The 24,766-nt window shown below is 39.6% G+C and overlaps 1 protein-coding gene across 3 annotated transcripts in view; it reads left to right on the forward strand.

Moving 5' to 3' along the window:
• Positions 1–24,766, forward strand: part of CORO1C (coronin 1C) — a 148,960-nt gene that overhangs the window by 41,579 nt on the left and 82,615 nt on the right. For all 3 annotated transcript variants that reach the window (XM_053588996.1, XM_053588995.1, XM_053588997.1), the window contains exon 3: positions 23,826–23,948. In XM_053588996.1, the coding sequence (XP_053444971.1) occupies positions 23,826–23,948 (123 nt within the window). The remainder of the gene's footprint in view (positions 1–23,825; positions 23,949–24,766) is intronic.

Consider the following 24,766-nt stretch of genomic DNA (forward strand, 5'->3'; position numbering starts at 1 on the left):
TGGGGCCGGCGCCCTACTCTCTGAGCCACAGGCGCCGCCCACACGAACTATCTTCTCAACTCATGTTGAAGTCTATTTTAAATAGGGTTTTATAAAATAATTCAACCCTTCAGAAAACCATTTGAATGACCATTTTCTTAGTTCTCCCAAGAATGGGACATAATTAGTATCTTCCATATCAGTGATTTTCAACTGTTGTGCCATGAGAGGATTTTAGTGGTGAGATTTCACTGGTGTGCCAGGTGAAGATCTCAGATGTGCCACCAAAAAAAAATTTTTTTTTTTTTTTTTTTGTAGAGACAGAGTTTTACTCTATCGCCCTCGGTAGAGTGCTGTGGCATCACACAGCTCACAGCAACCTCCAAGTCCTGGGTTTCAGTGATTCTCTTGCCTCAGCCTCCTGAGTAGCTGGGACTACAAGTCCCTGCCACACCACCAGGCTATGCCACAAAAATTTTTAAAGATTATTAATTAAATTATTTTCAAAAGAAGTTCAAAGCACAATAGTATATTTTTTACTCTTTTTTTATCAACATAATTTAAGTGTGTGGTGGAAGTTTAACTATTGGTTCAAGTGTTCTATGAGATTAAAAAACAGGTTGAAAAACACTGTTCTAGATGCATAGGAGAGAAATTAATTCATTACATATGCATGTAGTAGCTCCCGTAGAGCATTGGGGCTTAAATCTCTTAAAGAACTTGGGTTGGCAAGGTCTACTCTAAAGTGTTTCAGTTATGCTTGTTGAAGAAGAAATTCTGATTCACTTCAGTCGATATTCTACCAGTGAGATGTGGTAGTCTTTTGTCAATATGCAACTCGTATCTTACCTTTGATTTGCCAAGATGGGAAATCATCCTTCCGGTTCTCTTAGTTGCTCATCTATACTATTAGTACGACAGGTTGCATCGTTGCATTGTATTATGATTATTTTCTACCTTAACATTTGGGGGAAGTGGTTAGAGTTATATGCCCTGGATTTTTTTCTTTTCTTTCTTTTTTTTTTGTTTTGAGACAGAGTCTCACTGTGTCACCCTCACTAAAATGCCGTGCCATCATAGCTTACAGCAACCTCAAACTCCTGGGCTTAAGCGATTATCTTGCCTCAGCCTCCCAAGTAGCTGGGACTACAGGCGCCTGCCACAATGCCTGGCTATTCTTAGAGACAAGGTCTTCCTCTGGCTCAGGCTGGTCTTAAACCTGTGAGCTTAGGCAATCTACCTGCCTTGGCCTCCCAAGTGCTGGGAATACATGCATGAGCTACTGTGTCCAGTCCCGCTCTTGATTTCTTAACTCTCTTGGATAGAGGATGCAAACTGGGGGTGTAGTAGCCTTTTGTACAGGTTCTCTAGAATCTTGCCTTACTGAATTATGGTAGGCAGCCCCAAAGATGACCTCCCGTGGCTCTCATCTCTCAGGATCCATGCCGTTTTGTGGTTCCCCCCACATTATGTAGGGCTGACCTGTGTAACCATAGGATATGATGGAATTGATAGAATGTGACTTCTGAGACTAGGTCATAAAAGCCTACTGGCATCCACTTTGTTTTTGTTTGGAGCTACCATGTTGTAAGGACTCTTGAGCAGCTCTGTAGAGAGGTCCAGAGGACCTCCTGCCAGTGGCCAGCACCAATTTACCAACCATTGTATGTAGAGATGATAAGATGATGATGATGATTTGAGACAGAGTACCATTCTGTTGCCCTGGCTAGTGTGCAATGGTGTCATCAGAGCTCACAACAACTTCAAACTCCTGAGCTCAAGCGATCTTCCTACCTCAGCTGCCCAAGTAGCTGGGACTACAGGTGCGTAGCACCACACCTGGCTAGTTTTTTCTATATTTTGTGGACATGGGTTCTTTCTCTTGCTCAGTTTGTTTCAACTCCTGGCCTCAAGCAAACCTTGAGGTGCTAGGATTACAGGTATGAACCCCTGTGTTCAGCTTTTGGAGATTATTATTAGAGGTGCTAGGATTATAGGTGTGAACCACTGTGTTTAGCCTTTAGAGATTATTATTATTATTTTAAGATAGAGTCTCACTTTGCACCCTTGGTAGAGTGCTCACAGCAACCTTAAACTCTTAGGCTCAAGTGATCAATCCTCTTGCCTTAAGCCTCAAGTAGCTGGGACTACAGGCGCCTGCCACACCACTGGCTATTTTTTTAGAGATGTTGTCTCACTCTGGCTCAGGCTGGTCTTGAATTCCTGAGCTCAAGCAATCTACCCGCTTCGGCCTCCCAAAGTGCTAGGATTACAGGTATGAGCCACAGTGCATCCACAGTGCCCCCCACAGTGAGCCACATTTTTAAAAAGTGTTATCAGTAATATTACTAGAGCAGATATAAGGAGCTAATTGTTTAAATATTAGTGAAATTAGTCAGGTGCGGTGGCTCATGCCTGTAATTCCAGCACTCTGGGAGGCCAAGGTGGGTGGATTGTCTGAGCTCTGGTGTTCAAGACCAGCCTGAGCAGAAGTGAGATCCCATCTCTTAAAAAAAAAAAGCTGGGCGTTGTGGCAGACACCTGTATTCCCAGTTACTTCGGAGGCTAAAGCAAGAGGATTGCTTGAACCCAAGAGTTTGAGGTTGTTGTGAGCTAAGATGCGACAGCACTCTATAGAGGGTGAACAAGTGAGGCTCTGTCTCCAAAAAAAAAAAAATAATAATAATAAATATTAGTGAAATTTGAAATAGTACTTTAAAAAATCATATTCATTCATTCATTCACATACTCATTCTTTTTTTTTTTTTTTTTTGTAGAGACAGAGTCTCACTTTATGGCCCTCGGTAGAGTGCCGTGGCCTCACACAGCTTACAGCAACCTCCAACTCCTGGGCTTAAGCGATTCTCTTGCCTCAGCCTCCCGAGTAGCTGGGACTACAGGTGCCCGCCACAATGCCCAGCTATTTTTCGGTTGCAGTTCAGCCCGGGCCGGGTTTGAACCCACCACCCTCGGTATATTTGGCCGGCGCCTTACCAACTGAGCCACAGGTGCCACCCCACATACTCATTCTTTATACATTTGAGTGCCTGTTATCTTCCAGGACTTGTGCTGGGTTCTTACTTTTAAAAAGCTTCAATGACAGCTGCCCTTGATATCTCTAGTTGCAAGTTTTATGTGTGCATAAAGTGCTCTGGCACAGTGAGGTGAGAGACGAGTTCCACTTGAGGCTTGGAAGGCAAGGAAGACTTCATGGAGAAGATTCTATTTGAATTCAGGTTTCTTCTGTGTGTAGGGACAAGGGATGAAACAGAGGAGGAGCCCAATGAGTTCCCTAAACTGGGAAGTTAAAAGAGGTGCTCTGTTCCCAGGAGGGCAAAGAATAGGTAGTAGCCTCATCCTCCTTCAGACTCCAGGATCTCTGGGAGTTTAGGATGTTATTTTCTAGTGTTGGAGAAATGGGATGTTTGATCAGAGAAGGATCAAATCATTTATATATTGTGAGTCAAAGAAAACTAAAGGACAGCTTTTGGGTAGAAAATTCCACACTTCTTGACTTTTTCCCTTTACTTTCAGTGTGAATTGTGCAAAGTTGGTATATTCCTTGATTTTTACATAGAAAAGAAGTAGAATAAACACTTTTCTACATTTTAGGATCATTGTTACAATTAGATCAATGTGGCATATTTTTTATGTATCCTTTTTAGGAAAAGCAGCAGTGACTGTCATAGCCATGAAAATGAGACGTCTGAATGACATCAGATTGTACTTGGAGGGTCCTCTTCATAAATAGTGTCTTGGTAGGGTTTCTGCAGTTGGGTTGTGGAAGTTGAGTGATTGCCCAAGAGTGTGGGATCTTTTATGGATTAGAACTTAGGTCTCTGAGTCTTTATTTGATTTGTACATTTTTGTTTTTTGAGACAGAGCCTCACGCTGTTACCCTGGGTAGAGTGCTGTAGCATCACAGCTCACAGCAACCTCCAACTCCTGGGCTCAAGTGATTCTCCTGCCTCTGCCTCCCAAGTAGCTGGGACTACAGGTGCCCGCCACAAAACCCGGCTATTAATTTGGTTGCAGCCATCATTGTTGTTTGGCGGGCCAGGCTGGATTTGAACCCGCCAGCTCAGGTGTATGTGGCTGGTGCCTTAGCCGCTTCAGCCACAGGTGCCGAGCCTGTGCATGTTTGTTTATTTATTTATTTATTTATTTTCTTTTGAGACAGAGCTTCAAGCTGTGGCCCTGGGTAGAGTGCTATGGCATCACAGTTCACAGCAACCTCTAACTCCTGAGCTCAAGCGAGTCTCCTGCCTTCACCTCCGAAGTAGCTGGGACCACAGGTGCCTGCCACAACACCTGGCTATTTTGTGGTTACAGCCGTCATTGCTGTTTGGCAGGCTGGATTTGAACCCACCAGCTCAGGTGTATGTGTTGGCGTCTTAGCCGCTTTAGCCACAGGCGCCGAGCCATGAATATTTTTTAACTTTTTTTCCTACTAAGCGTGAAGAATTTTTTTTGGTATAGAAACTGTGGTCTAATTGACATTTAATCCTTTGCATTCTTTTTCTGGGATTAGAAAGCTGAGTAACAAAACACATCAGCTTGTTCAGGCTTTGATTCTGTCAGCTCAGAGAATTGTCTTAAAGTTTGGAAAGTACTGGGTCTATAAATGCCCCGTGAGGAAACGACAGTGATGTAATCGTAGCAGTTTGCATTTGTTGCAGGTTCCCTTTAAGTGCCAGGCACCATGCTGCTAAGTGCCTTCTCTCATGGGCTAGTTCAGAAGGAATGGCAGTCTCCTGATGGTGCTTTTCTGTGTCATCTGCAGTCACTGCCAGCACCTGCTGGATTTGCATTGGCTGCGACTACACCCTACTGTATGCTGCTGACAGGCAATTTCCATTTCTGCAAATAGTGGTGCTCTGCTTTAGTCAAGGGTGGCAGTACCAGTAGCCCTTTGTACAGATGTGGACATCTGGCACTCGGTAGCTTTGGTGTTATGGGCACAGGATTTGATTTGGTGCCAGCCAGTGTCCTGATGTGTCCAGAGATGCCCACTTACTACCTCGTGAACCAGCTTCTGTCTGATGCCAGGGCATCTTAAACTGTCAAGTATATGGGCTGTGAAAGCTGGGGGGGAGGGAAGGGAGGGAGTGGGCACCAGGTGCAGAACAATGACTTCCAAATTATGTCAGGAGCTGCCAGCCACACGAGCATGGCCTGGCCTCATTACCACATGAAGTGCCACAGAAGGGCCTTTTCATTTTATCCTAGTGACTGTGTTTGCCACAGTCTTGCTGGGGTGGGGGGTGGGGCACGCTACTCACCCCCAGTTAACAATGGAGCACAAAGTCCTGGCAGTAGGAACTTCACAATGTATCCTGGGGCTATTTTTGATGACAGTGACTCACTATGAGAGGGTGCCCTGGCAGATGCTGCTTTCTACCCTCCCTTCCTAGCCCTCCCTTGCCCTCCCCTAGAGAAAAGCAGGCAGCCTGTCCTTTGTGCCTTCCTGACCGGCTGCTCCTGCTGCTGTAGTTCACTGATACGTCCACAGCAGCGGGCTGCAGGCCTGAGGAGGCTCTGACAGTGGTTTTTACCATATATGGCCATCAGAGTGCTGAGGCTGTCAGCCAGCCAGGATAATTTCCTTCCTTTGCTTTGATTGGCTGCACTGCTGCTCAGAGAATGGTGGGATCTGGGAGTGTGGGGTGAAGAGAAGCCACTGAGTCAAGTGCAGAGAACAGTTAACTCTTTCGTGGATTGTGGAGAGCTCTAGTGTGCGCTGAGCATGCAGGCAAGTGCTATTGCAAAAGCTCTTGGTGTGGAAATGTGGTAACCCCTGCCTGGGGAAGTGGCTCTGTCTCAGGCTAAGAAAGGTATCTGAATACACGTGACTCTCAAATAGTCTCAAGGTGTAGTGAACAAATTTCTGCAGTTATAATTTGTCCAGAGGCCACCTTATAACCACATGTAGCAATTGCTCCCGCCAAGCTGAATGTCTGTTAGTCAGGAGTGGGACCTGAGAGGAGTCCAGGGAAGATTGTGCTGGGAGGGCCAGTGGTGGGTGGGGCACATGCCTGCATTTTCTGAGGAGCAGGGACTTGGGTTTCATTTCTGGCTGAGCTTTAAGTCATGAGTAAAGGATACAGGCTACTAAATTGGATTTGTACTCCAGCCCTCTTGCTTGTTTAAAACTGCTACAAGATACGAACTGCCTGGGCCAGGGAGTCCAAGGTATTTATCTAAAAAAAAAAAAAGTTGTAATCTTTTTCTGTTTTTCATTCTCACTTTAAGAATCAATTTTCATTCTAAGGCTTATGGATAAACTGGTGCTGTGATTGGAAAGGGTAGCCCTGGAGCTCTTCATTAGTTGCAGAGGTTCCCAGTGAAGAAATCTGGAGCATCATTTGCTCACTGTGAGGGATTAGGCAACCAATTACTCTCCTTTCTGATTTGATATCAAATGCTTTAATTTCCTACATTGTGTTACTCCTGTAGTCTTTTTGCTTTTTAGCATTTGCTTTCCAGCTGAAGTTTATTTTAACTAGGTTCCGCCTCATTTTGGGTTCCTGGTTTTTGTTTGCAGCCTAGCAATATCATGTGGAATTACTTGTCTGCAATGATGAGCAGGAAATATTAGGTTTTCACCTTATAAATTGTTTTGTAAGTCAGGAAGGTAGAAAATACAGCTTCTCTGGTTGCTCTTGCATATTTAGACATGGTTGAGTGCGGAAATGTTAACTTTTCTGCTGTTTTGTTTCTGATAATAAAATGTTCATTTTTTTGTTTGTTTGTTTTAGAGACAGAGTCTCACTTTGTCGCCCTGGGTAGAGTGCTGTAACGTCACAGCTCACAGCAACCTCCTGCTCTTGGACTTAGGCGATTCTCTTGCCTCAGCCTCCCAAGTAGCTGGGACTACAGGTGCCCGCCACAATGCCCAGCTATTTTTTGTTGCAGTTTGGCCAGGGCCAGGTTCGAACCCGCCACCCTTGGTATATGGGGCCAGCGCCCTACTCACTGAGCCACAGGTGCCGCCCTAAAATGTTCAGTGTTTTCCAGTAACTTCCCTCAAGTTCTTTTTTTTTTTTTTGCAGTTTTTGGCTGGGGCTGGGTTTGAACCCATCACTACTGGTATATGGGGCTGGCGCCCTAGTCCTTTGAGCCACAGGCACCGCCCTTCCCTCAAGTTCTTAATGGACTTTAAAATTTGGTCTATTCAGTATTAAACCCAGTTTTTAGAGAAGACCTGTGATGCCAAAATTATTTGGTTGGCATTTTTACTTCTTTCCATGAAGAATGCCCTTGTTTTACTTATAGGTAGGTGAGATAACTATAGAACCATACTGCCTCTCCCTGGCAGCTTTAGTTGCTGGCCTACCTTACCTTACAGGGTAACTCAATCTGCGTGTTTTATTCCAGAGTACCTCCTCTTACTTTAACATTGGTGTTTCTGGTTCCCTTTAAAGTAAAGCCTCCTCAGAATGCTTTAATCTGGGCTGTGAGTGTCTTTCAGTGACTAGCCTGTCCACAAGTCATATACTGTGTACATCAGTCTTCTTGGTTTTCTGCTCAGTCCATCTCATTATCCACCCCACTCTCCCCCTGTCCCAAAACCACAATCACTCTAGCTTCTCCCTGGGGAGCAGCAAGGGCTTAAGAAATTCCAACAGAACATGTATCCACATAAATAATACTGTCATAAGAAAAAGGAAGTTGAAAAAAATAAGGAAAACCCACTTCAATAGATATCCTTTTGACTCCTTTGAACTCTGCGCAGTGTGAATGGAGTCCTTATGCTTGGGTGGAAAACTTTTCTTCTGCTTCTGAGCACATGTGTGACTTACCATTCTCTTTGCTGAGTTCAAGACTTCTTGTTATATTGCCCCAACACCAGAAATGAGTTGTCACTGAAATTTAGGCACATATGTGATTTTGATACTGATTTTTTCCTAAAATGAAAATGTAAATGTAAAGCAGGGGAAAATCTGTAACTCTTCCTTATTCCTTGAGTCCAGTAATATAAAATGTCGCTGATTGCCTTCCACAGGATGTGGTGGGGGCTCTTTAGGCCTTTATATCTGAGATGGTGTAACTAGTCTGAATAATAGGAAGAGATGACTGCAGATAAGAAGTTGGAAAAGTACTGAAAGTGAGACAGCTGCCTGTGCTGGATGAGGTAAGGGAGACAGTGTGGAAAGCAGAGAGGATCCAGCACCCTAGGAAGGTGTGGGTTTCTATGATGAACTCTATCGTGTAGACTGGAAAGTAATTGTGGAAAATATTAAGGGGGACTATTTGATTTGATCGATGAAATGGATGTGTTACTTTCTGTCACCATGGGGGTATATTAACTTTGTAAAAACATACATCTATGTTAGTTATGAGAAGAGTGAGCCAACTGGGTGAAGTATTGTGTGACTTTGACAGAATATTTCATCTCCTTTCTTGAAGGAACAAGTGATTATTAGATCGATCTGCCTTAGCATCAACTTAGTAGCATTTTCAATGTGATCTTATACTGAGCAAGTTAATGTGTGGGTTGAAAACAGTTAGGTGAGAAATCACTCTTCCCTTAACAAAGAGTCATTCTGGGTGATCTTTTGTATAATACGTAAGACATATTTGAAACATCCCAATTTGAAATTTGAGGGTTTAGGAAGGTGACTATTTCAACAGGTACCTCTGCAGTATACCATACCTACTTTTAAAAACATATCCCAGAGAAGAGCTACTTTATTAAAACATACCTGAGGAATTTTCTGTACATGTTTATATATGTTTAGGATTTTTTGATTGCATAGTACTGTCCTCAGTATGTGGGATGAGTGGTTCTTAAATGTGGATTTCTTTTTGCAATGAGGTATAAGAGAGATAAATAAATCATACTTTCCTAAAAGTAGGATCTTTTGTGATTTTCCATTCAAATTGATGGGAAATAAAAGAAATACCATTTCTTAAGCGTTACATTGGATTTTCTGTGCCTAAAGAGAAATGGTTTTGCAAAGTTATTTAAATTAGATTTTCACCATGTTAAGGGTTGCTGGCTGGAGCATACTCGCCATTACCCTCAGCTTGGGCTAGCCACTTGGAAATTGTTCTGGTATGCCTCTCCCTTGTGCCAGCTGTACACACGCTTCAGAGGCTGAATTTTCCTTTGGGCTCATGTTGCTTGGCTCTAGGCAGGCCACTGGATCTTTCAGATAATAATGTCTGTAAGCCAGTGTCCTGACCTATTTCAACAATGTCTCATGAGTTTACGAACTGGGCTGTAGGCCAGAGCCTCTGGTAACCTTGGTGTTGGTCATTTTTGCCCCTTGTTGAGTTAGCTGACTTGGTATTCCCAATCACTTGGAGTTTTAGTTAGAGAGGTATAGTAAAAGCTATTCTATGCCATGTGATTGGGGCCAGTAATGATGAATCAAAAAATATATTTAAAGCAACAGTCTAAATAGCCGATAGTTAACATTCTCAATTAAACTTTCAATTCTGTGCTAGAAAAGTAGTAATATTCTAGATGATGCAATAGAGATGGTTTATCCCAAATGAAACAGTGGATGATCTGTTAGTAAAATGAAGTTATTTTATATATTAGCCTTGGAAGATTGGAGAGAGAGTCTCAAAATGTCACCTTTAGTTAAACAAGTTATCTAAAAGCTGGCATTAAATTCTTATATATATCTTCCTTCCAGCCTGATATAGCTGGAGCATTCATTTAAATTTGCTGCTTTGTGGTGCAGGTAAGCTGTATTATCACCCATAACATTGTGGTACGTATCTTTCTGAATGGCCCTTCACAGCCTAGCAAATTAGACACGGATTCATTGGTTTATTCACTGGATTGATAAATGAGTATGTGTCTTGGAGATGAATGAGAACTGCATTCTCATTAGATCCTAGTGTAAAATGTCTTTCAGAAAGACATTTCCTCATCTTTACCATTTAAGGCCATTATTAGTGTGGTTTCCTTCAGTCTCCATGTACTCAAGCTCTCAGCAGTTTCTATGTGCCTAGCTCTGCATTTTAACAGTATATGCTCACTTGGTGAATAATGTACATTTATACTCACTGGGCACAAATACATCGTCGTGCTTTCGTTTTGATTTTTGTTATAAGTAAGCGGATATTCGGAGGTATAAGCCTGAGAAAGTGAGATAGCTGAGACTTGACCCTGTGTCTGTGACTGTCTGGCATGCCAAATGATTGCTGTATGTTTAAAAACAATGCCATTTCCCTTGCATGCTTTCTTCTCATTTTTGTTCTTTTGTTATTATCAGATATTTAGTCAATTGCCCTTCTCTTGTGCTGTAGTATGATGCTACTTTCTGTTTTATTTGTGGTAAGAATTTGTGATGACATCATAACCAGAGGAAGCAGCTGCTTGCAGAATATTCTTTTTTTATTACTCTAATGTTTCTGATGGCCTACTGCCAGTTATTTTAATATTACAAATTTTTTTTCCCTATCCAAATCTAGTATGGATTGTCAGTGATATTTTAATGTCTGTTTTTTGACTTTATACCTCAGTCTCTTTATTTAGAAAATGGTGATAATAAAGTTTTATAATAAGATAAAGATTGTTGTGAGAATGAAGATATCATGGTCTTCAGACAGTTCCTAGCGTGTAATATAATCACTCTAAAAGTGTTACTTATTATTGTTATTATTATTTGATTTTGATAGAAAGGATGGTGGAAGTGGGTGGCAGAATGTTCTTTTAGTGACATTCAGGTCCCTGAGAAAATGTTAGATGTTCATACTTTTATGCTGTAGACTGAACTGGGAATGGCAGAAATGAATATTATTATGCTCACATGTTTTACTTGACTGAGGAATGCTAGGGAACAGCTATTAACTTTTAGCCAGGGTTATTAATTTTAAAAATTAATAAAAGTTGAAATTGAAAAAAAAAGTCATTTGCTAAGCTTCTTACTATGGTAATTAAGAACAACTAGCATTAGTACTTCCAGATTTCCCTCAAAATTGCTTTATGTCTGAGTAAAAGTTCTTAGCCAGATCGGAAAAAATCATTTGGTCTTCTTGGGAGTTCAGAGTTCAGTACTATACTTTGCCAAATGTGGTTTTCTGGGGAGAGCCCAGGAATGCAGGCTCTGAGATAAAATAAAGCAATTTAGGTAGAAAATCTTTTTTCCTTGGGAGTAAAAAGTTTTTGAAACATAAAGTTAGTACAATACATTGATATGTTTCTCAACTATCCTATATTTTAATTTTTTTTCAAAATAGGAAATGTATCAAACAAAATAATAGGACACTTTATTACCCACAAGATTAAGCAGATGTCAATATTTTGCCATGCTTATTTCATATCTCTCTCTTTTGGAAAAAATAAATAAAGCATAACTGATGTAACTAAAATATCATTCTCTTTTCTTCTTTTCTTCTTCCTCAGTTAATAATTTCTTCAAATATGCAACATATTATAAACCCACACGTACATAATAAAAATATAAAAAATATGATAATACATACTTTTGCAATAAAACATATACATGTATAAAATATGTATGATACATATTTTTATTACATATGTGTGGGTTTGTAACATGTATTTTTTTCTTTTGAGACAGAGTCTTACTATGTCACCCTTGTCACCCTTGGTAGAGTGATATGGCATCAGAGCTCACAGCAACCTCAAACTCTTAGGCTTAAGCGATTCTCTTGCCTCAGTCTCCCAAGTAGCTGGGACTACAGGTGCCCTCCACAATGCCTGGCTATTTTTTTGTTGTTGCGGTTATCATTGTTGTTTAGCAGGCCTGGGCCGGGTTTGAATCTGTCACCCTCCGAATATGTGGTTGGCACCCTAACCACTGAGCTACAGGCACCAAGCCTGTAACATGTATTTTTATTTTGTGTGTGTTAACTCTTGTGTAGATGATATTTATTTCCGTATTGAAGGATAGTGAAATTGTTTCTGCTTTTGCCACTATTTCCAATAGTACTACAATAAATATTATTCTTACATAAACTATGGGAGTGTTTCTCTCTTCCAGGCCACGTAGCAGTGGTATTGCTGGGGTAGACATTATCACCTCCACCTATTATCAAATTTTTCTGGAAAGGAATTGTAGCAAGATATTTTGTAAGCAGTTTATATGAGTTCCTCTGTCCTGACATACTTGTTAGCATTCGTACTTAGACTTTTTAAAATTTTTGCCAGTTCTGATATGTATAAAGAGATACCTTGTTGTTCTAATTTGCAGTTCTGTAATTATTAGTGAGATTAAGTTTTGTTTTGTTTTATTTTATTTTGTTGAGACAGGGTTTTGTTTTTTTGCCCAGACCAGAGTGCAGTAGCGTCATCACAGCTCACAGCAACCCGAAACTTCTGGGCTCCATTGATACTTCTCTTTTAGCCTCCTGAATAGCTGGGAGTATAGGCGTGCACTGTCATCCCTAGCTGATTTAAAATTTTTTTTATAGAGGTGGGGGGGTCTCTCTATGTTGTTCAGGCTGGTCTCAAACTCCTCACTTCAAACAATCCTCATGCCTTGGCTTCTGAAAGTACTAGATTGCAAGCATAAGCCACTGTACCTGGCCCAAGTATATTTTCTTGTATTTATTTTCTTTTCAGGTTTCCTTTCCTGTGAATTCTCTGCTCATATCATTTGCCCATTCTTATGTGAGGTTGTTTGTTGACTTTGTTCAGTCTGTATGTTGTACATTTCTTCTTCCAGTTTACAACTTGTCTGTTCACTTATGTTTTTTGAGAACAACTCATGCTGCTGAATTTGGCTTGAGTTTTTCTTTGAGAGTTTGTATCAATGTTTATAAGCCTCAGAATCTTAAGTTGTTCTTTTATGTTGTCCTTTGTGTCAAAGCAACACATTCCTTAATGAGTTTAGCAGGAATCTTCTTTTTTCTGTTCTCTGAAAAAGTTTTTTGAGATCTCTTCCTTGAATGTTTTTAAAACTCAAACCTGTGAAACCATCTGGGCCTAGTATTTTTTGGTATTTGGTGAGTGATTGATTTATGGGGGAGGGGGTTGATGGGTAGAGTTCTACTATGGATTCTTTTGTGGTTATAGACTTATTCAAGTTTTTTATTTATTCTTGAGTATATTATCATGTTACACTTTTTTTCTGTGAGGTTGTCTGTTTATCTAGTGCTTTCGAATTTATTCCTAGTATTTTCTTTTTCTTTTCTTTTTTTTTTTTTTATTGTTGGGGATTCATTGAGGGTACAATAAGCCAGGTTACACTGATTGCAATTGTTAGGCAAAGTCCCTCTTGCAATCATGTCTTGCCCCCATAAAGTGTGACACACACCAAGGCCCCACTCCCCTCCCTTCTTCCCTCTTTCTGCTTCTCCCCCCCATAACCATAATTGTCATTAATTGTCCTCATATCAAAATTGAGTACATAGGATTCATGCTTCTACATTCTTGTGATGCTTTACTAAGAATAAGGTTTTCCACGTCCATCCAGGTTAATACGAAGGATGTAAAGTCTCCATTTTTTTTAATGGCTGAATAGTATTCCATGGTATACATATACCACAGCTTGTTAATCCATTCCTGGGTTGGTGGGCATTTAGGCTGTTTCCACATTTTGGCGATTGTAAATTGAGCTGCAATAAACAGTCTAGTACAAGTGTCCTTATGATAAAAGGATTTCTTTCCTTCTGGGTGGATGCCCAGTAATGGGATTGCAGGATCAAATGGGAGGTCTAGCTTGAGTGCTTTGAGGTTTCTCCATACTTCCTTCCAGAAAGGTTGTACTAGTTTGCAGTCCCACCAGCAGTGTAAAAGTGTTCCCTTCTCTCCAAATCCACGCCAGCAGTTTTGAGGTTTTGTGATGTGGGCCATTCTTGCTGGGGTTAGATGGTATCTCGGAGTAGTTTTGATTTGCATTTCTCTAATAGATATAGATGATGAACATTTTTTCATATGTTTGTTACCCATTTGTCTATCTTCTTTAGAGAAGGTTCTATTCGTGTCTCTTGCCCATTGATATATGGGGTTGTTGGCTTTTTTCATGTGGATTAATTTGAGTTCTCTATAGATCCTAGTTATCAAGCTTTTGTATGATTCAAAATATGCAAATATCCTTTCCCATTGTGTAGGTTGTCTCTTTGCTTTGGTTATTGTCTCCTTAGCTGTACAGAAGCTTTTCAGTTTAATGAAGTCCCATTTGTTTATTTTTGTTGTTGTTGCAATTGCCATGGCAGTCTTCTTCATGAAGTCTTTCCCCAGGCCAATATCTTCCAGTGTTTTTCCTATGCTTTCTTTGAGGATTTTTATTGTTTCATGCCTTAAGTTTAAGTCCTTTATCCATCTTGAATCAATTTTTGTGAGTGGGGAAAGGTGTGGGTCCAGTTTCAGTCTTTTACATGTAGACATCCAGTTCTCCCAACACCATTTATTGAATAGGGAGTCTTTCCCCCAAGGTATGTTCTTGTTTATCAAAGATTAGGTGGTTGTAAAATGTTAGTTTCATTTCTTGGTTTTCAGTTCGATTCCAAGTGTCTATGTCTCTGTTTTTGTGCCAGTACCATGCTGTCTTGACCACTATGGCTTTGTAGTACAGACTAAAATCTGGTATGCTGATGCCCCCAGCTTTATTTTTGTTACAGAGAACTGCCTTAGCTATACGGGGTTTTTTCCGGTTCCATACAAAACGCAGAATCATTTTTTCCAAATCTTGAAAGTACGATGTTGGTATTTTGATAGGAATGGCATTGAATAGGCAGATTGCTTTGGGAAGTATAGACATTTTAACAATGTTGATTCTTCCCATCCATGAGCATGGTATGTTCTTCCATTTGTTAATATCCTCTGCTATTTCCTTTCTGAGGATTTCATAGTTTTCTTTATAGAGGTCCTTCACCTCCTTCGTTAGGTATATTCCTAGGTATTTCATTTTCTTTGAAACTATGGTGAAGGGAGTTGTGTCCTTAATTAGCTTCTCATCTTGACTGTTATTGGTGTACACAAAGGCTACTGACTTGTGGATATTGATTTTATATCCTGAAACATTACTGTATTTTTTGATGACTTCTAGGAGTCTTGTGGTTGAGTCTTTGGGGTTCTCTAAGTATAAGATCATGTCGTCAGCAATGAGGGAGAGTTTGACCTCCTCCGCTCCCATTTGGATTCCCTTTATTTCCTTGTCTTGCCTAATTGTATTGGCTAGAACTTCCAGCACTACGTTGAATAGTAAAGGTGACAGAGGACAACCTTGTCTGGTTCCAGTTCTAAGAGGAAAAGCTTTCAGTTTTACTCCATTCAGTAAAATATTGGCTGTGGGTTTGTCATAGATAGCTTCAATCAGTTTTAGAAATGTGCCACCTATGCCTATACTCTTCAGGGTTCTAGTTAGAAAAGGATGCTGGATTTTATCAAATGCTTTTTCTGCATCTATTGAGAGGATCATGTGATCTTTATTTTTGCCTCTGTTAATATGGTGGATAACGTTTAGAGACTTGCGTATGTTAAACCAGCCTTGCATCCCTGGGATGAAGCCTACTTGATCATGATGAATGACTTTTTTGATGATAAGCTGTAATCTATTGGCTAGGATTTTGTTGAGAATTTTTGCATCTATGTTCATGAGTGAGATTGGTCTGAAATTCTCCTTTTTGTTTGGGTCTTTTCCTGGTTTTGGTATCAGGGTGATGTTTGCTTCATAGAATGTGTTGGGGAAGATTCCTTCTTCCTCAATTTTTTGGAATAATTTCTGCAGTACAGGAATAAGCTCTTCCTTGAAGGTTTGATAGAATTCTGGAGTGAAGCCATCTGGACCAGGGCATTTTTTGGTTGGAAGCTTTTTTATTGTTTCTTTGATCTCAGTGCTTGAAATTGGTCTGTTCAGGAGCTCTATTTCTTCCTGGCTGAGTCTAGGGAGAGGGTGTGATTCCAAATATTGATCCATTTCTTTCACATTGTCAAATTTCTGGGCATAGAGTTTCTGGCAGTATTCAGAGATGATCTCTTGTATCTCTATGGGATCAGTTGTTATTTCCCCTTTATCATTTCTGATTGAGGTTACTAGAGATTTTACTTTTCTATTCCTCGTTAGTCTGGCCAATGGTTTATCTATTTTATTTATTTTTTCAAAAAACCAACTCCTTGTTTCATTAATTTTCTGAATGATTCTTTTATTTTCAATTTCATTGATCTCTGATTTGATTTTGGATATTTCTTTTCTTCTACTGAGTTTAGGCTTAGATTGTTCTTCTTTTTCCAATTCCATAAGATCTCTTGTGAGATTGTTGATGTGGTCTCTTTCTGTTTTTCAAATGTAGGCATCTAAAGCGATGAATTTTCGTCTCAAAACTGCTTTTGCAGTATCCCACAGGTTTTGGTAGCTTGTGTCTTCATTGTTGTTATGCTCAAGGAAGTTAATGATTTCCTGTTCTATTTCTTCCTGCACCCATCTGTTATTCAACAGAAGATTGTTTAATTTCCATGCCTTTGGGTGGGGTCGAGCATTTTTGTTAGAGTTGAGTTCCACCTTTAGTGCCTTATGGTCTGAAAAGATACAAGGTAAAATTTCAATTCTTTTGATTCTGTTGATATTTGTTTTGTGTCCCAGGATATGATCAATTTTGGAGAATGTTCCATGGGGTGATGAGAAGAATGTATATTCTTTATCTTTGGGGTGGAGTGTTCTATATGCGTCTATCAAGCATAGTTGTTCTAGGGTCTCATTTAAATCTCTTATATCTTTGTTTAATTTCTGTTTAGAGGATCTGTCCAGCTCTGTAAGAGGAGTGTTAAAGTCCCCTGTTATGATGGTATTATCAGATATCATATTGCTCTGACTGAGTAAGGTTTGCTTCAAGAATCTGGGAGCATTTAAATTGGGTGCATAAATATTTAGAATTGAAATGTCTTCTTGTTGTAGTTTTCCCTTCACCAATATAAAGTGACCATCTTTGTCTTTTTTGACTTTAGTTGCTTTAAATCCACATGTATCTGAAAATAAGATTGCAACTCCTGTTTTCTTCTGAATTCCATTTGCCTGAAAAATTGTCTTCCAACCCTTGACGTGGAGCTTTAATTTGTCTTTTGAAGCCAGGTGTGTTTCTTGCAGACAGCAAATGGATGGCTTGTGTTTTTTAATCCAGTCAACCAATCTATGTCTCTTCAGTGGGGAATTCAAGCCCTTAACATTTATTGAGATAATTGATAAGTGTGGTAGTATTCTATTCGTCTTATTTGGTGAGAGTCCATTGCTTAGTTTTATCTTTTGCATCAGTGTGGAGGTTAGGTTCTGTCCTTTGATTTCTGAGTTCTTACTTTGCTGCTGATCCATTGTGGTGGTCAGTGTGCAGAACAGGTTGAAGTATTTCCTGTAGAGCTGGTCTTGTTGTGGCGAATTTCCTCAATGTTTGTATATCCGTAAATGATTTGATTTCTCCGTCAATTTTGAAGCTTAGCTTAGCAGGGTACAGAATTCTGGGCTGGAAATTGTTCTGTTTAAGTAGATTAAAGGTAGATGACCATTGTCTTCTTGCTTGGAAAGTTTCATTAGAGAAGTCTGCGGTCACTCTGATGGATTTGCCCCTGTAGGTCAACTGGCGCTTACTCCTGGCAGCTTGCAGAATCTTTTCTTTTGTCTTGACTTTGGACAGGTTCATCACAATGTGTCATGGAGAAGCTCGGTTAGAGTTGAGGCGACCTGGGGTCCGATATCCCTCTGAAAGCAGTGTGTCAGAATCTTTGGTGATATTTGGGAAATTTTCTTTTATAATATTCTCTAGTATGGCTTCCATTCCTCTGGGGCATTCTTCTTCCCCTTCTGGAATTCCTATAACTCGTATGTTGGAACGCTTCATAAAGTCCCATAATTCTGACAGTGAACATTCTTCTTTCTCTCTCTTCTTTTCTGCCTCTTTTACTGTCTGAGTTATCTCAAAAACTTTGTCTTCTACCTCTGAAATTCTTTGTTCTGCATGGTCTAACCTGTTGCTGATACTTTCCATTGCATCTTTAAGTTCCCTAATTGACTGTTTCATTTCCTTCAGCTCTGCTATATCCTTTTTATATTCTTCATATCGTTCATCTCTTATTTGATTCTGTTTTTGGATTTCCTTTTGGTTATTTTCCACTTTATTAGCAGTTTCCTTCATTGTTTCCATCATTTCTTTCATTGTTTTCAACATGTGTATTCTAAATTCCCTTTCTGTCATTCCTAACATTTCTGTATAGGTGGAATCCTCTGCAGTAGCTACCTGATGGTCCCTTGGCGGGGTTGTTCTGGACTGGTTCTTCATGTTGCCTCGAGTTTTCTGCTGATTCTTCCTCATGGGTGATTTCTTTTATCTGTTTCATTGCCCTAATTTTCCTTTCACTTCCTCTTGCTCTTTAAGTTCTCGTGCCTGTGGATTTACTTGAAGAGCCTCTTCCCCTGATTGTTGATTGCAGGAGAGATAGTTTCAGATCCTTGCCTCCTTTGGGGGAAGGGAGGGGCAGGAGTAAGCGATGTGGTTGTCCTCGATGTGTTCGATGAGGTCGGCCAGGGTGGGGAAGTGGAGTCCGCAGCCCCCGAATCGGCAGGTATTGGAGAAGAAGGAGGCGGCGGCGATGCCTGTCATGGTGCTACATCGAGAGCCCCTATTCCTAGTATTTTCATATTCCCTTAAGTTTTAACATATTTTGTAAGTTAATCACTTTAAAATTCCTGTTATTAGTACCTTCTAACTTGTCCTGATTTATTCGGTTTTATTCAGTCTATCATTTACTATCTTTTTCATTAACTTCTCTTATAATTTTTCTCTAATTTGGATGCACTCTGTTCATTTTCACACTTTTCAAGTTAAGTGCATGGCTTATTAATTTTCAGTCTTTTCTAATATGTGCATTTAAGACTATAAAATTTTCTTTTTTGTTTTTAATTGTTGGGGAATCATTGAGGGCACAAAGAACCAGGTTACACTGCTTGCATTTGTTAGGTAAAGTCCCTCTTAAAATAAGACTACAAAATTTTCACTGAGATCTATTTGAGCTGTATTTGGGAGTGTTATTTATTTATTGTTCGGTTTATCTATTATGAGTCTTTAAACTGTGAATTATTTAGTGAATTTAAAAGTGTTCAAATGTACTGGCTAATTTTTCTTTTTTTTTTTGTAGAGATAGGGGTCTTGCTATGTTGCTCAGGTTGGTCTTGAAAGCCTTACCTCTGTGGTCCTCCCTCCTTGGCCTTCCAGAGTATTAGGTTTAGAGGCGTGAGCCGTAATTTTTAATTATATTGCATTGTACTTAGAACATACGCTACACATCATATTGATTCATAATAGGCCATTTATAAAAATTAATGTTTAATATGTGCTTGAAAAAATATCTTTTAAAATATTAACTACAGGGTTAAATATGTATGTTAGATCAAAATTGTTAATTTTGTTAAAATTTATTTTGCTCTTAGTATTCTCCAAAATTCTATTAAAATCTTCTGTATTCACATTAATTTTTTCTTCTTGATCTCTTAAATCTTTATGGCAATCTCTTAAGATTATGGCTTTGTCATTTTCTTCTTAGAGTTCTGTCAACTTTTGCTTTTTTTTTTTTTGAGACAAAGTCTCATTTTGTTGCCCTCGGTAAGGTGCTGTGGTGTCCTGGGTCACATCAACCTCAAACTCCTAAGTTCAAGCAACCTTCTTGTCTCAGCCTCCCAAGTAGCTAGAACTACAGGTACCTGCTGCAGTGGCAGGCTAGTTTTTAGAGATGGCATGTCCCTCTTATTTAGGCAATTCACCTGCCTTGGCTTCCCAAAGTGCTAGGATTATAGGTGGGAGCCACCATGCCTGACAACTTCCGCTTTAAGTTTTGAAGCTGTGTGGATATGGTTACATAGTTAAAGTTTTTAGTGACAATATTACTTCCCAATGAATTGTTTCTTTAAATGTTGGGTAGTGACATTATTGAAGATTTCTTCAATAATGCATTTCATCTTATAGTTTATTTGTTCTGGTATTAATAAGTTACTAGGTATATATTTTAATATGCCCCCCCCCCCACAGTTGCCTTTTGATTTCCTCCTTCTATGGGATTAAATGAGTTTTTTTTTTTTTTTTGTGGTTTTTTTGGCCAGGGCTGGGTTTGAACCCGCCACCTCTGGCATATGGGACCAGTAAATGTGTTTTTTAATTCCAGCACCACCACTCCCATCTTTCTTTTTTAATATATAAAAAAAGTTCTCTATTTTCTTTCCTTTTACTGTTTGTGTTTAATTTTGAGTCATGTTTATATGGCTTAAAGTCTAAAATTGGTCAATTTTCCTGCTTTTCTCTAGTGAAGGGCTCTGAAACCTTTTAACTCGGACAGTGTGCATTTTACCATACATGTTATTGTTTTCTAATGTTTTATTGCTGCTTTTTTTTTAATTTCCTTGCTTATTTTTTATTTTTATTTCTTTGGCTTTTTTTTTTTCCTTGCGTCAGAGCCCCACCCTATACCCTGAGCAGAGTGCAATGGCGTCACACAACCTCAGACTTGGCTGTGGGTATCCCGCTGCCTCAGCCTCTGGAAGCTGCTGGGATTACAGGCGCCCACCGCAGCACCTGGCTGGGTTTTTCATATTTTTAGGAGTCTGGTTCTCTCGCTCAGGTAACTCTCAAACTCCTGAGCTCAAACAATTCTCCCTTCTTAGCCTCCCACTGTGCTGGGATTACAGGCGTGAGCCACCGCGCCAGGCTGCTGCCTTGTTTTTATCTGTGCTCCAATTAGTCATTAATACTAAGGTTTTACATAGTCAGTACTTATACGTATTAACCATATTTACTCCCAACTTTTTTCCCCTTACTATCATTTTGGTGTCTCAATCATTTCTTATATTTCCCTTTCTTTTCCTGAAATGAGTCCTTGAACTTCTTGGAAATTAATTTTGAAAATTCTTTGAGATAAGTCTAAGAGCTTAATTCTTTGAACTAGGGTCTGTACATGGTAAATTCTGTCTCTTTTTGTCTTAAATGTCTTGTTTGCTTTTTTTAATAATCACTCTTGAATGATAGTGTATCTGGGTATAAAATGTTAGAGTGGTTGTTTTTCTTAGCATTTCCAAGATATTTGTCCATTTCTCTATTGCTATAATTGCATTTGAGAAGGCTGCCCACAATCTAATTACTGTCTCTGTAGGTAATCTATCCTTTATCTGTGGTTGCTTTTGAGATTTTCTGTTTGTAAGTTGCACTAGATGTGACTAGATAGGTGTTTATTTTCACTTACAGTGCTTAGGATTTGTGCCTCTTGAATCTAAATTAGGCTTATGCATTTGAGTGATACTTCTGTAGAACATTACCTGGGTGGTAGCTCTAGGGGTACCAGTTGAAATGTCTATTTCACTTGGCTTTTGTGGGAATCCAATAAGAGAATTAGGAGAAACTTAGGCTTAGTAGCTATTCCCTGTTTAAGGAGAGATACCATCAGTGATGTGGTAGAGTGGATTCCAGCATTTGTTCAGTTTGGGGTAACAAATGCTGAGGTAATACTGAGTACTTTCCTTCAATTGTCTAGTTTAGTCCTCGGGTCAGCTCTTAAAGAAGTAACTGTTAACATTGTAGTTTTATAGAGGAGGAACTGAGGTTGAGAGGTAGAATCATTTGTCAGGATCTCCACAGCTAGGAAATGGCAGAGCTGTGACCCCGGTCTGGGCAGTCTGCTTCTCAAATATTGGTGCTTCACTGCCAGTAAATGACCCGTGCAGTTCCTCATTCTAATGCCAAGATTACATATAACACGGTGTTCATTGACATTTCCTTTTTTTTTTTCTTCCCAGGGTAACAGATTTTATTTAGGAAGAACAAAGAGAAAGTTTAGAGTACTTCCCAAAAGAGTTGGAAGTGGGGACATTTTCTTTTTTAAAGTCCTTTTTTGATGATAGATTTCAGGATATTAAAATTGGGTTTAGGGTGGCGCCTGTGGCTCAGTGGGTAGAGTGCTAGCCCCATATACTGAGGGTGGCGTGTTCAAACCCGGCCCCTGCCAAACTGCAACAAAAAAATAACCAGGTGTTGTGGCAGGCCCCTGTAGTCCCGGGAGACTAAGGCAAGAGAATCGCCTAAGCCCAGGAGTTGGAGGTTGCTGTGAGCTGTGACGCCATAACACTCTACCGAGGGAGACAAAGCGAGACTCTGTCTCTAAAAACAAACAAGCAACAACAACAAAAAACTGGGTTTAATTAGTTTTGCAAGGGAAAAGGGGAGGATGTGAAACATAGAACTCACTTTTCTCAGCAGAAAACCCTCCCAAAGATGGTGACCCCACAATTCTGGTTAAGGGCCCTTCTTCTCTGTTCCCCCACCTCTGCGCCTATCCTTACCGAATCTGTCTCATGCTGCAGTGTAACCGGCTGTTTCATTGTCTCTACGCTCAGCCAGGACACAACTGCCCTGTTCTTGTCTGTCTCTTTAGCACTCAGTCCAGTGTTTGGCCTTAAAAGTTCACAAATAACACATTAACATTTGTTAATTCTTAGTGATGGCCTTAACTGTTATATTGGAAGAACTAATAGTGATAGTTTTCAATTGTGCATTTATTATATTCCAGGTGCTATAATTAAAATTTTTTATGTACCGTATGTAGATAATTACAATGCTGAGTTATGATTTATCTAAGAACATTATCTCATTTAATTCTCACAGTAATCCTGGGAGGTAGTATTATTGTTACCTATTTTATAGATGATGAGATGAAGTTTAGATAGTGGGTCTAAGGTCACCCGCTATTTAATCAGTAGAGCCCGATTTGAGCCCACATCTGTCTGATCCCAGAGCGTCTGGTCTTTGCACTTTAGCATCCTGCTTCTCTTCACATCTGGAGATTTCTATAATCAAGTCAGATCAGAGAAACAATAGAATTTATTATTGATCTTGAAAAATTACCAGGAGGCCTGCCCCATTGTTGGAATGACTTGCCATACTAAGAGGGCAGCAATGACAACAAACGGATTCAGATTCAGTTACACATCGCAGTGATTCCTCTCCCTACACTTTCTCTCAGAACATATATAACCTGAGCATGGACAACCATTAACCCTTTTAAAAAAAGAACTAGCTTTTATCCATGTGTTATTATACCAGCGATTATCTTAGTGGATACAAAATTGGTCTGATAAGCTGGATTGGCTTGCGAGATAACAAATGTGTAACATAAGCAAATTGTGGTGACTGTTTATGACCAACATTAAACATTTTATTCTTTTTTTTTTTTTTTTTTTACAGTTTTTGGCCGGGGCTGGGTTTGAACCCACCACCTCTGGCATACGGGGCCAGCGCCCTAATCCGTTGAGCCACAGGTGCCACCCAAACATTTTATTCTTAATGAGATGTGGGACTACTGGGTGAGGTCAAAGTTTGTAGTATTAATATTAGACTGGCTGGCTGGCATTTCTGCTGAGTGAAGATAGTGGAGAGACTGGGGCATTAATATGTAGTATGCCCTTTAGCTCCTAAGCAATAACTAAAGCTTTTCTTTTTTTTAACTTTAACTTTTTTTTTTACTTTAACAGTGCCATTTATTTACAGAACTATTAACTTGTATATTCAAAGATATTGTCTTACTGTATTAAGAGTTGTATGTCACGTATTGAATACAAAGGTTTAGGGTTTCTTCTGTTTGGTTCTTTTTAGAGTAAAAACATCCTTATAATTTGGCTATTTTGTTTTGATAAAAAGACTTGTATTCTCTTTTGCTATGTCTATTAATGCAGTTGATTGAATAAAATCTTTGTGTTTCTAGAAATTGGCTTCTTGTAATTTGAGGGTGTATCCTGGATAGTAGCTTTATCTAGAAATGAAAGTTTATGTAGAGTCTTACTAGTAGATATTGACTAATGCCATCATATGTAGACAGTTAAGAGAGAAATGGCCTGAGAAAACTTTTAAACTGTGTGGTGTTGATGCTGCATAATAGGTTTGTTTCTGTCTTCTTCCAGACTGGTCGAATCGACAAATCCTACCCTACAGTATGTGGCCACACAGGACCAGTGCTGGACATAGACTGGTGCCCACATAACGATCAAGTCATTGCCAGTGGTTCAGAGGACTGCACGGTTATGGTAAGCTCCTCAGGTTGATACGCACACAGGCCAGGCCAGTGATACTCACCTACTGCTTTTAGGAGAGAGAGAGAGAGAAGGACTGAAAAGCAGAAGGTTACAGCAGTTTGTCCACTGGATTGTATAGAGCTTTAGCTACATTAAAGTTTATAAGCCCTTATATCAGAGGGTTATACTATATTGTCTTTTGTCTTCTTTTGTGTATATATGTGTATGTACTAATTGACATTTGATATCTACTCTGTGGGATGATTTTAGGGAAAGTAAATGACTTTTCAATAATTTTGTGAATACTGTTTGACTATATGACCTTCCCAAGAAAAGAGATAAGAAACTGCTGGCACAAACAGAATATGACGGTAAACTAAGATGCCACATGGTTTTAAAAGATGGTAAGAGTTTTTGCAAGTGCTTATTTCCAAGCTAATGTCAAAAGATGTGTTCTGTCTGGTGGACCCTGGTTAAGAAAGTCTTTCCTTTTTGTGAAGATATGCAAACAAAAACTTGAAAGGTAAAATAAATTTCCTTATTTAGGTTACAAAATCAGGCTTTGGAGTACTATTTAATGTAAACCTTTTGTTCTTTAGTTTTAAAATGTGATTATTGGTTTAGATCAGTTTTTATTATTTTATTTTATTTTTTTGAGACAGAGCCCAGAACTGTCACTCTGGGTAGAGTGCTATAGCATCACTGCTCACAGGAACTTCCAACTCCTAGGTTTTAAGTGATTCTCTTGCCTCAGCCTCCCAAGAAGCTGGGCCCACAGGCACCAACCACAATGCCAGCTATTTTTTTGTTGTAGTTGTCATTGTTGTTTG

Source organism: Nycticebus coucang, chromosome 4 (assembly GCF_027406575.1).
Source record: "Nycticebus coucang isolate mNycCou1 chromosome 4, mNycCou1.pri, whole genome shotgun sequence".
Lineage (NCBI taxonomy): Eukaryota > Metazoa > Chordata > Mammalia > Primates > Lorisidae > Nycticebus > Nycticebus coucang.